This window comes from Chlorella variabilis, assembly GCF_000147415.1.
Source record: "Chlorella variabilis unplaced genomic scaffold CHLNCscaffold_25, whole genome shotgun sequence".
Taxonomy (NCBI): Eukaryota; Viridiplantae; Chlorophyta; class Trebouxiophyceae; order Chlorellales; family Chlorellaceae; genus Chlorella; species Chlorella variabilis.
In genome coordinates, this window is record NW_005435063.1 from 183,834 (window position 1) to 195,150 (window position 11,317).

The 11,317-nt window shown below is 69.5% G+C and overlaps 4 protein-coding genes across 4 annotated transcripts in view; 3 read left to right on the forward strand and 1 right to left on the reverse strand.

Annotated features, from left to right (window-relative positions):
• CHLNCDRAFT_139495 (hypothetical protein) overlaps positions 1–2,525 on the forward strand; it is a gene marked incomplete at both ends in the record, with an annotated part of 6,846 nt that extends 4,321 nt beyond the window's left edge. Inside the window, 8 exons of the mRNA XM_005843935.1 lie at positions 226–315; positions 513–582; positions 792–988; positions 1,154–1,220; positions 1,374–1,614; positions 1,806–1,912; positions 2,061–2,228; positions 2,374–2,525. Coding sequence (XP_005843997.1) covers positions 226–315; positions 513–582; positions 792–988; positions 1,154–1,220; positions 1,374–1,614; positions 1,806–1,912; positions 2,061–2,228; positions 2,374–2,525 — 1,092 coding nt within the window. The remainder of the gene's footprint in view (positions 1–225; positions 316–512; positions 583–791; positions 989–1,153; positions 1,221–1,373; positions 1,615–1,805; positions 1,913–2,060; positions 2,229–2,373) is intronic.
• A 487-nt stretch (positions 2,526–3,012) lies between these two features.
• Positions 3,013–4,312, forward strand: CHLNCDRAFT_10299 (hypothetical protein; the record flags this gene model as incomplete). Its single annotated transcript, XM_005843936.1, has 4 exons — positions 3,013–3,191; positions 3,360–3,516; positions 3,644–3,834; positions 3,976–4,312. Coding segments are annotated over 4 exons (864 nt in total), but the record flags the coding sequence as incomplete, so codon positions are not given.
• Positions 4,313–4,531: 219 nt separating this feature from the next.
• CHLNCDRAFT_139497 (hypothetical protein) lies at positions 4,532–5,943 on the reverse strand (the record flags this gene model as incomplete). Its single annotated transcript, XM_005844028.1, has 4 exons — positions 4,532–4,602; positions 4,759–5,220; positions 5,352–5,458; positions 5,603–5,943. 4 exons carry the CDS (start codon positions 5,941–5,943, stop codon positions 4,532–4,534), a joined length of 981 nt encoding a protein of 326 aa, XP_005844090.1.
• Positions 5,944–6,350: 407 nt separating this feature from the next.
• On the forward strand, positions 6,351–9,867 carry CHLNCDRAFT_59055 (hypothetical protein; the record flags this gene model as incomplete). The annotated part of the gene is made up of 7 exons (XM_005843937.1): positions 6,351–6,543; positions 6,681–7,548; positions 7,786–7,972; positions 8,250–8,341; positions 8,479–8,599; positions 8,735–9,140; positions 9,290–9,867. The coding sequence occupies 7 exons, from the start codon at positions 6,351–6,353 to the stop codon at positions 9,865–9,867; spliced, it is 2,445 nt and encodes an 814-aa protein (XP_005843999.1).
• Positions 9,868–11,317: the final 1,450 nt, after the last annotated feature.

Sequence of the window (11,317 nt, forward strand, 5' to 3'; positions counted from 1 at the left end):
GTGATGGGGGGGGGGGGGGGCGCGGGCAGGAGAGGTGCAGGCATGTGGGTGTGCGGCCCACAGGAGCACGGCACGGCTGGGGTGTGGAGTTGGGGGCGCAGGCGCCGGCGCGACTTGGGTTGCATCTCCACCCACCCACCCACCCACCCACCCCCCTCGTGGCCCACACATTCACCCAGCCCTGCCGCACATTGTGTGCTCCCCTGCGTGCTCCCTCCGCTGCAGGATCTGACTGAGGCTCTGCACGAGTTTGTGGAGAAGGACAACAAGGAGAGCATGAAGGAGGCGGTGGAGCGGGCGCTGCTGGACACGCAGGTGAGTGGGCGTGTGTGTGTGTGTGGGCGCGCCGGGTGCACTGCGTGCAAGGCGGGGCGCGGCTGCTTGCGCGCACGTCGGCGCGCGCCGCCGGCCGGCTCCTCCCACGTGCCGCGCTGTCCCCAGGTGGGCCCCCAGCACCTGCACGCGTCCCACGCCCCTCACGGCTGTCCCTCCCCGTCCCGCCCCGGGAGCAGAGCAAGACGCTGCGGGATGAGCGGGCCACGCAGGTGGAGCAGGACGCAGACCTCATGAACGTCATCATGGGTGAGGGCGGGGTGGCGGCGGCCCATGTGTGTGTGTGTGTGTGTGTGTGCGCGCGCACGCTCTGGCTGGGGGTGGCTGTTGGAGGGGCGACAAGGAGACGGGCTTGGGCGCTGCCTGTCCAGCAGCGTCCTTCACCGGCTGCCGGCGCGTGCCCCGAGCTCCTCAGCTCTTGGGTGGGGTTCCGCCCTCTCCCCCTCCCCACCATGTAGACGTGAGCCACCAGCGCAAGGAGCAGGCAGCGGCCAGCGCGGCGCACAGGGCCAGCCAGGCCCAGCGCGACCACCAGCAGCAGCAGCAGCAACGGCAGCAGCAGCAGCAGCAGCAGCAGCAACGGCAGCAGCAGCAGCAGCAGCAGCGGCAGCAGCCGGCGGCAGCCAACCTCGCCAATGGCGTGTCCGGCATGCAGGTGGGCTGCCCTGGCTGCTTCCCGCAACCTGCCGCCCTGCCCGCCGGCACGTTTGCCCACATGCACGGCAGGGCGTGTCGCCGCTGCCATCCACGACCACCGCTTGAGCAGCTGGGCACCTGCTTTCCCTCTCTCGCCCCCCTCCCTCCCTCTGCCGCCCTGCAGCTGGATGACATGGACGATCTGGCGGCGGATGGGCACGGGCCCTCCAACAGCATGGGCCCGCCGCCAGGTGGGGCCTGGGATGGGCTGCCAGCGGTGCTGCTTGAGCCCGCCCTCTTGTTCTCCGCACCCCCTGCTGGTCGCCGCGCATCCAGGCCGGCTTGTCTGATGCATGGTCATGCCAGCGCTGCTGCTGTTGGCCTGCTGCACGCGCTGCCCGCAGCTCGCAAGCCGCGCGCGACCCCGGCGGCGCCCAAGCGTGCTGCGGCGGCAGCGACTGGGCGCGGCAAGCAGGCCAAGCTGACGGGCGGCAGCCGGCAGAGCCCGCTGAACCTGACGACGACCAGCGGCCGCGGCACGCAGCAAGGGGACAACTCGAGCACGGTGGGGGTGGCGGCGGGGCGGCGGGGCAGCAGCCGCGCGGCAGCTGCCAAGGCGCAGGAGAAGGTCAAGGCGACGTACAAGTGAGTGGGCGGCTGTGTGGGAGGGGTGGCGCCTGGTGTGTCGTAGTAGCCTGGTCGAGGACAGCGCTGGCCACCTGCTGGCCGGCCCAGTGACGGCTCTGGCACGTTGCCTCGACCTGCCCCGCCACATCGTGCCTTCCCGCCACCGCTCCTCCCCTGCCCCATCCCTCTCGCCGCCCGCCGTCCCCCAGGCACGCCATCCCCGAGGAGGATGAGGGTGATGAGGGTGATGAGGTGGAGATGGTTGACCTGCTGGACTCAGAGGCAGGCGGCGTCTCAGACGACATCTCAGACTCAGGTCTGCACGGCGGCGTGGGCCGCTGCGCGCCCCACAGCGCGCCGCTTTGTGCCAGCTTGTCGAGTGCCACCATGGCTGCGCCTGTATCCACATTGCTGCTGCCGCCTGCTGCCGCCGTTATCTTGCTGACCTGGCGCTGTGTGTGCAGAAGATGATCTTGTGGAGGAGGAGCCGGAGCGGCCCAGCACCAGCCGCAAGCGCGGGCACCAGCAGCCGCCGCCGCCGCAGCAGCGCGCGCCGCCCACGGGCGGCAGCAGGCGGCGAGGCGGCGCCGCAGGGTCGCAGCACACGGGCGGCACCAGCTTTGTGGTGTCAGGTGGGGGCGTATTCTTTTGTGCATGGCTGGCTGGCAGGCACCGCTGGCTGGCATTGTTGGCAAAGTGGGGCACACCGCGGCGCGATGGATACCGCACATCCATGCAAGCCGTCGCCCCCCGCTTTGTGTGCTTGTTGCTGTGCAGATGATGAGGATGCGCCGCAGCAGCCGGCGGGTAGGCGCCGTGTGGGTGGCCCGGGCATGCTGGGCACCGGGGGCGGCGCCGGCGGCAGGTCTCAGGGCACCTTTGGCACCGGCTCGCAGCAGGCGGGCAAAGGGTGGGGGGAGCTGCGGTGAGGCGGCGCGGAAGGGCGGCGACGGCGGGGCCCAAGCCTCGTGCCGGCCCAACTGTGTACTTGGACTGCACATGAGTTTACGATCTCGGTCCCCTTGTACTGCTCTCTCGTGCCTGTAAAGAACAGAACCTGCACATCCAGGGCGGCTCCAAGGCGGCGCCACCGGAGGTACTGCCGCCGAGTCCAAAAGCTTAGGTGAGATCACTATCATCCCCTGATCGCAGCATTTAGGCACTCTTCTGTTTTTGTTTTGATGTCTTTGTTAGCAGGCAGCAGACATGGCGCGCACATTCCCCTATTCGCGGCCTCTCTGGAGCGTGGTGCCGCCAGTAGCACGCTGCGCTGCGACAATGATCTCGGCGACAGCTTCGAAACCGCCCCCCGCCGCCGGCCCCCGCCGCCCTCCCGCTGGTCCCCGCCGCCGCCAGCGGCTGGCGGCGCGAGCCCAAGGCGGGCGGCGCCACGACAGCGACGCCCTTCGCGCGCCGCGCCCTGAAAACAGCCCTGGCCCTTTCTTTGTGGACCACACGTGCATAGACTGCGACACCTGCCGCTGGATGGCCCCGGCCACTTTTGCCAGCGTGGGCGACATGTCGGCGGTGGTGCGGCAGCCGCAGAGCGCGGCGGAGCGCCAGGCCGCCATGCAAGCCCTCCTCAGCTGCCCCACGTGAGCTCGCTTCCCGCCTGCTGGGCTCCGGCCGCATGGCACATGCCCACGCCGAGAGCGCAGCTGGCATGCGCCGGTGCCGCCGCGCCTCCTCTGGCGCTGCTCTTTGTCCGCTGTCACAGATGTATGCTGCTGCTGCTTACCCGCCGTTGCCTGCCCTCTGTGCAGCTTCTCCATCCATGTCCGCGAGCGCCAGCCCGGCGAGCTCAAGGCGGTGCAGCAGAGCTTCCCGCTGCCAGTGCCTGGCTGTGACAGCGTCTTCCACACCGGCTTTGCCGCGGAGCGGTCGTTTGGCGCCACCGCCTACTTCATTCGGCGGCCAGAGGTGGGGGTGGCGCCTGCCGCCTGCATGGTCCTGGGCCCAGCTTGCAGCGCACAGCTAGCGCATGAACTCATGCTTGCATGTGCGCCTATCAACTTGTAAACACTCTGCTGCCTGCACCGCGGCGCAGGGCAACCTCCTGGTGGACGTGCCCCGCTGGACGCCGCTGCTGGCGCAGCGCCTGCAGCAGCTGGGCGGCGTGCGCTGGGTCTTCCTCACCCACCGCGACGACGTCAGCGACCACGCCGCCTGGGCCGCCCACTTCCCGGCCTGCCAGCGCATCATCCACGCCAAGGAGGTCAACCGGAGGCAGGGCACAGAGTGAGCTGGCTGTGCAGCCGGGGCAGCTCGGGCGTGCTTGGCCAGCCGGGCGGTGGTCGGAGCGGCACGCACCCGCCAGGTGTCTCCCGACCTACCGGCGCCACCCCACCCCTCCCTCGCTCCCCTTGTCTGCGCGTGCAGCCAGTGTGAGGTGGTGCTGGAGGGGGAGGGGCCCTGGGCGCTGCCAGACGGCGGCGGCGACGTGCAGCTCGTCTTCACGCCGGGCCACACCGCCGGCTGCGTGAGCCTGCTGTACCGCCCCGACAAGGCGCTGCTCACGGGCGACCACCTGGCGTGGAGCCACCGCATGCAGCGCCTGACCATCTTCCGAGCCTACAACTGGCACAGCGTGGAGCTGCAGCTGGCCAGCGTGGCCGCCCTGCGCCGCCTCGACTTCCTGCACGTGCTGCCGGGCCACGGGCGGCGCGCGCGGTTCGCAGACGCCGCTGACCGCGAGCGGCAGCTGGAGGCGCTGCTGGCGGCAGAGGGCTACGCGGCATCGCCCGCCGCCTCCTGAAAGCGCCCAGCCCCAGCCTTCTGCCTCGCCCTGACCAGGCCCTGATATCTGCATGGCTCGACTATGTTTGCACACGCCGCCGCATGCCAATGTTGTAAGTGCCGAGACGCAGCCGGGTTGCAGCAGGAGGGGACACGCAAGACGACATTCTAGTGCTGTCCACCATGCCAGCGCAGCCGGTCAGTCATCGAAATACTTGTCCTCAGCATCCCGCCCCGCCTGCTCCGCCCAATCCTCGTCCAGCTCGGCATCTGCGGGCAAGTGGCGGCAGGACGGCGGGCAAGATGGCGCGCAGCATGGCCCGACAGGTGCAAAGCGCGTGCAGGGACACGAGCCACCCATCGCAAAGTCCCAACCAGCAGCAGCCGCCAGCGGCAGCGCCCAGCGCCGCCAGCCGGCCGCCCCACCTGCGTCGATAGCCGCATAGTCCACCCCCGCATCCCTCCCCGCCAAAAACCGCTGCTGCATGATGTCGAGGAAGGCAGCGTCGTTCTCCTGCTGCTCCTCCTTTGGTATGATCACATGGCTGGGGCCCTCCCCCGGGTCATCCGCCGCTGCCTCCTCTTCCTCGTCCCCGGGTGGACCCGCCTGCGCTACGCTAGCTGCCGCAGCTGCATGCTGGACGCTTGCCGCTGCTGGTGCCGGCGCCTCCTGCTGCTGTCGCCGTCCATCAGCTGCCGCCTGCCCCCCTGCCGCTGCTGGCTCCTTCCCCCCCTCCTTGGCCCCCTCCTCGCTCTCCTCCTCGCTCTCCTCCTCAACCTGGTCCCACTGCCGCTGCTCCGAGGCCTGCCGCTGCCGCATGGCCAGCTCCTCCTGCTGCCGCATGATACTCTCAGCCAGGATGGTCCCCGCCTGGCAGCCCTCGCCGCCTGCAGAGGGCACCCATCGCAGCCGGCCAAATCAGCCCAGGCCAGGCGAGAACGGCGCTTCCTGGGCAAGCAGCAGCAGCAGGCCCCACACGCACCAAGCCCGACAGCATGCAGGCAGTGCCACCCCGCACCCTGAGGCGGCTCGGGCGGCCGGTACTGCCCAATGTACTGATGGTAGATGCCGGGCTGCCGCTCCCGCATCTCCTTCTCGCTGAAGTAAGCCCCCTGCTCTACCAACCTGCACGGGGCAGCGGGCGTGGCCAGCACGCCTCGTCAGCAAGCCGCATGGAGCAGCCGATGGCAGCCGCGCCGCTGCCCAGCCAGCGCCACCGCAAGAGCAGCAGCAGCTGCAGCAGCAGCGCCACCAGTGCCACCAGCGCACCGGTTCATGTATGCCAGACGGCGGTTGCGCGCCACCGTCTCCCGCTTGTGCTGGTCCTCCTGCTCCTCCAGCATCTTTAAGTAAAAGTCGACCTCATAGTCGCCCCTCAGGCTGTGGAAGTGCAGCCGCTCCGAGGACGTCAGCGAGGAGCCGTGGCGCTCCAGGAACACGCCCGGGTCGTGAAGCAGCAGCTGCGTCAGGTACCGCAGCCGCTCCTGCGGCGAAGGCCCCTGCTCCTGCCGCCGCAGCTGCGCGGGCAGGCGCAGGTCGGTCAGCGTGGCCAGCCGCGCGGCAAGCTCCTGGATCGTCTGGCTGGGTAGGCCCCTGGTGTCGTTGCCCATCCTAGGGCTGGAGTGACGCACAGCCCTGCGCGGCAGCAAGGCCGGCGACGAGCGGCAGGCGTCGGGCGGCGGCGGTAGCAGTGGCGGCGGCAAGTGGCCGCAGTTTAGGTTGTTCTGGGAGGAGCACGGTCTACCTGCGTACTCGGTATGTGAGAAGTCCTTCCACACAGCAATTGGACAAGCGCCCCAGCAGGCTGGATCAGTGTGGCAGGTTCAGTGGAGACTCTACGAACTTTGCCACGGCGCTGAGGTCCCTGGGGTCTGGCAGACTGCATACTTCGAGCCCACTGCTGAGCTGTCAATTTTGGGCTGCCAGTGCCCGAGAGAGACCGAAAGACCCCAATCCACCATTTAGCCGACGTCTGGCAGTATCAGGGTTCGCTGTGGGCTGGTCTCGGGGCCCAGATATGGCGGCCTTGCTGCGGCGGAATGCCATCCTGCGGCTGCAGGGGTCGCTGGCGCGGCTCGGCTCCACAGCCAGCTCGACTCAGCAGGCGCTGGTGATTCCAGCGGAGGTGGCCCTGCTGGTCAGCCAGAGGGGTCCTGGCTTGGCGGTGATGCCGCCCGACGTGGTTGCCGCCGTCGACCAAGCAGCAGCGGGTGCGTGAGCAGGGCCGTGGGCAGGGTGCCCACTGGGTTTACTGGGTTTTTGTGGTGTGAAAAGTGCAAGTCAAACTCAGCCAACCACAGCTCGATTTTGTTCATTCTGACCCACGCCTCCTGCTCTCCTGCCGCAGACGCCAACCGCAAGGCCGTGAAGCGGCGGGGTCAGGAGCTCAGCTACCGCCTGCGACACATGTCGCGCAGCAAGCACCGTGGCGGCGTGCACCCCAACCTGTCGCAGCAGGCGGCGGCGGGCGAGGAGGACGAGGCGGCGACGGCGGCGCGGCGGCGCAGCCGCGGCAAGCGGCGCCAGAGCCGTCACCAGGTGCTGGAGCAGCTGACGCGGTCTGCGGCGCTGCCTGTGGATGTGGAGGCCCGCAAGGCACCCGGGCTGGCGCAGCTGCTGGCGCCGCTGCAGGATGTGGTGAATGCGGAGGAGGCGGCGCAGGCGGCGGCGGAGCGGCAGGCGCTCGCTGCGCGCAGCAGCATCGCCGACGGCGGCTCCCTCTACGACGCCCCTGCAGCCCTGGCCTATGCCGCCAGCCGCATGCCCGCCTGCTACGCCGCGCTGGAGGCGGCGCTGGGTGAGGTGGCGGCACGGCGGCCAGGCTGGCGCCCGGCTGGCATGCTGGACTTTGGGGCGGGCCCCGCCACCGCCGTCTGGGCCGCGCAGCAGGTCTGGCGGCAGCAGCCACTGGATGCCCTGGCGGTGGAGCCTGCGGCAGCCATGTCCTGGCTGGGGCATGAGATCCAGCAGCGCCAGCACAAGCAGTACGAGGCAGCGGTGCAGCAGGCGGCGACGGCGGCGCACGATGCTGCTGGCGGCAGCAGTGAGGGGGGCCTGCACGAGCAGCAGCTGGGGCCTGCAGGGCCTGCCGAGGCAGCCGTGCCAGCAGCAGCGGGGAGGGAAGAGGAGGATGCGGAGGGGCTGTCCGCGCCGCCGCCGCGGCTGCGGTGGATGCACAAGCTGCCGCCGCGGTACCGGGCGGCCCAGGGCCGGCGGTACGACCTGGTCACAGCTGGCTACGTGCTGGGGGAGCTGCGGGGCGATGCGGAGCGCAGGCGAGGCGGCTGCGCCTGTGGAAGCTCTGAGCCTTGGCGTGTGGCCACACTGCCTGCGCTGCGGATGCGCGGATGAAGCGCCGCACTGTGCAGTGTGGCCTGCCTGGCTTGCCTCCTGCTGGCTGCGCCAGCCCCTCCACAACTCCACAATCCCCTGTGCTGCCGCGCCTCCCGCAGGCGGCTGGTGGAAGAGCTCTGGGAGCGCACCGCGGCCGGGGGCGTGCTGGTGCTGGTGGAGCCGGGCACTCCTTCCGGGGCGGCGCACATCCAGAGGGCGCGCACGCAGCTGCTGAAGGCGGCGGCGCGGCGGCGGCAGCAGCAGCAGCAGCAGGCGGAGGGGGCCCCACCAGAGGCGGCGGCGCACGTGGTGGCGCCCTGCCCACACGACGGCGTGTGCCCGCTGGAAACCCGCACCTCCTGGTGCCACTTTGTGCAGCGCTTCCAGGCAAGCTGCCAGCTGGGGTAACAGGACAGCATGGGGCGAGGGCGCCGCCGCCGCTGTGGGTTGTGCCGGTGTGGGCGTGGCCACCGCTCCAGCTCCGGAACCTGTCCCTGGGGAGTGTGCTCACATGCTTCATTTTTGTGACCACTGGCCACTCCTCATCTGCTGCACCCATCCCCTGCCATCCCACCTGCCGCAGCGCACCCAGCTGCAGCGCAATGCCAAGGCCGCTGCCGGCATCCAGCCCCGCACCTACCAGGATGAGCGGTACAGCTACGTTGCCCTCGCCAAGTGCGCTCCTGCCCGGCTGTGCAGCCGCTGGCCCGCTGCATGTGGCCTGCGGCCGGCTCGCCACGGGCAGGCTGGCACGGCAGCGCGCCTGCCCTGCCGCTGCAAGGCACCCATCCCCAACGCTGCTGCCGCCGCAGGGCGCCACGGCCGGCGGCGCACGAGGAGGCTGCGCAGCCGATGGTCGCGGGCGCCTTCATGCCTGACCTGTCTGACCCGCAGGATGCGCTGGTTCTGCCGGAACGCCTGGCGCCCCGCAAGGTCAGGCACCGTGCAGGCCAGTAGGCTGGCGCTGGCGTGGGCGTGCCTGGCGCCGTCACGCAGCCCCGCGGTTCAGCCCCAAGGGGTTCAGGCCGGGCGCCTGCCTGAGCGGAGTGCCCCGCGCTGGCGCTGCAGGTGCAAGCCGATGCGGTTCCCATCAAGCTGTACGATGAAAGTGGGGTAGAGGAGGATGAAGAGTCGGACGATTGGTGGGCTGAGGAGGGGGAGGAGGAGGGGGAAGATGCAGAGGGCCGCAGCAGCAACGACGAGGATAGCAGCAGCAGCAGTAGCAGCAGCGAGGACAGCAGCAGCAGCAGCGACAGCAGCTCAGAGAGCAGCAGCGAGAGTGACACCGAAGCTGAGGGAGAGGGAGAGGAGGAGGTGCGGCTTGAGGAGCTGCCTGGCACCAGCCACACCACACCTCTGCTGAAGCAGCGGCTGGCAGCGGGCCTGGCGGCGGCGGCGGGCCGGCAGCAGCTGGAGGGCGTGGATGAGGCCACCCGCCGCCTGCTGCTGGAGTCTGTGCTGCAGGGCGGAGACGGTGAGCAAGCGGCGGACTGTCGACTTGGCGGGCTGCCAACCTGTGGGCGGCGGCGTGGCCTGACACATGCTGGCTCAGCCGGTCCGGCTGTTTCATGTCTGTTTGGGGTGCCCAGCTCGTTGTTTGGATCTCCTGCTGCCTGCATGCAGACGATGACGATGACGGCGCCGGCGCTGAGCTGGCGGTGCGCCTGCAGCACGAGCTGGCGGCGGCGGCGGCGCATCGGCGCCAGGCAGCTGTAGAGGCTGGCGCCAGCCGGGGTGCCGACAGCGGCAGGGCGGCGGCGCCGGTGCTGGCGCCTGTGTCGGAGGCCACTGCCGACCTGCTGATGGCGGGAGAGAGCGTGGACTGGGCGCGGCAGGAGCCGGAGGCGGTGGCGGCGGCGCTGCGTGCCAGCGGTGGCTGGTCCCGGGTGATCCGCACGCCACGCAAGCGTAGCGGGCACGTCGTGCTGGACATCTGCAGCGCGGCCGCGGTCCAGGCCGCCCCTGGCGACGGCAGCGGCGCTGGCGGCGTGCAGCAGCAGCAGCAGCAGCAGCAGCAGCAGCCGCAGCAGGCGGGCGGGGTGCTGCTCCGGCAGGTGGTCTCCAAGGCGGCGGCGCAGCGCGACGCGGGCGGCACAGCCGCCTACCGCCTGGCGCGCCGCATGCGCTGGGGCGACCTCTGGCCGCAGCACTACCAGCAGCGGTTCAGGGCGGAGGAGGCGCCGGCGGGGAGCAGCGTCTGAGCAGGGTGTTTGCTGTGACGGCAGCCGAGGGAGCAGGCTGCAGCCAGTGACTGCACTGGGACTCAACTAATATCAAGAGTGCGCCTGCTTCCAGCTGATTTCAAACCTGACATTGGTTTGGACACCACTGCTGCTTGTACAACCGTACCAACCCCGTGCAAAAAATCCCACCAGGGCAGCCCTGATGCAAATCCACTGCAGACGCACTCGGCGCAGGCAGAACGATGGCACAGCAGATCGCCCGCCGACTCGCCGCGGCAAGCGGCAGGCACCACAGGATGTACCCAGGCAGGCGAAGCGCCGCGCGGGCGCGGCGGCTGCGGACGCCATGACGAGGGTGGGGCGGGGAGGGGGAGCGGCGGGGCAGGGGCCAGCCACGGCGGCGGCAGCGGTGGCGGCAGCGGCGCCAGCAGCAGCAGCTGCAGCGGCGGCGCCGGCTCAGGTGGCGGGGAGGCGGGCAGCGGCGGTCAAGAGGCGGCGGCTGATCGATCCAGGCTGACCTGCACCTTTGTCCCCCTCGTTGTTTTTCACACGGGAGCCAGGCTTGACACCCCGTTTCCTCCCAGTACGGCCGAGGTACAAATCACGCGTCCCGCGTATTCTCTTCTTCTTCTTCTTCTTCTTCTTCTTCTTCTCCCACGGAACCATCAGCTTTGTTGGGGACTTGCTTCTGCAGGTCCTGGTACAGTTTGTGGGCTGTGCAGCTAGACCGATGGTGGGAACCACGGCCGCCGGTGCAGCAAAAGGCGGGTCCGTCATTCCCAACGGGAAGCATGGTGAGCTGAGGATTGCGTTGGGTGCTCAGAGCCGTGTTGTCTGTTTTTGGCAGTGCTGCATCAGCGTCACCACCCACATGTTTGGTGGTTGTGCCTGCTTGCAACTTAAATTGTGTGCAGGCACACTGAACACCGCCATCGCCCATATCTTCTGCGCGGTGGTGGGCGCGGGTGTGCTGGGCCTGCCCAACTCGATGGCCTGGCTGGGCTGGGTGCTTGCTTGCTTGTGTGGGCTTAAAGTCTGGTAAAGCAAGAACTAGCTTGCAACATAGACTCCCCGCCGAAACGGGACGGGAACCGGGCGAAAGCAGAGAAAGCAATAAAACAGGGGTGGAGCAAGGCGACATGCAACGCAAGCAGCTGACAGGGCACGCATCGAAACGTGTGTATGACTGGCAAAGTGGCACGGCGCATTGGGGAGAAACGCAACGGTACGGGAGCATGGGCTGGCCAAACGGCAGTGCGGAACGCTAGGTCACTAGAAAAGCAGGGAAAGGCGCACTATGTATGCAATGAGGGCAGCCCCGGCTCGGGGCCGTTGAGAAAAGCAGTGGGCGGGAGGGGGGAGGCCCCGGTGTGGGCGGGCCCCATCGAGGGGGGATGGGGCGCGCAAGCGGCCAGATGGGGCGGGGCGCGGGCGGCAGTGGAGTCCTGCGGCTGGGTGGGATATAGGG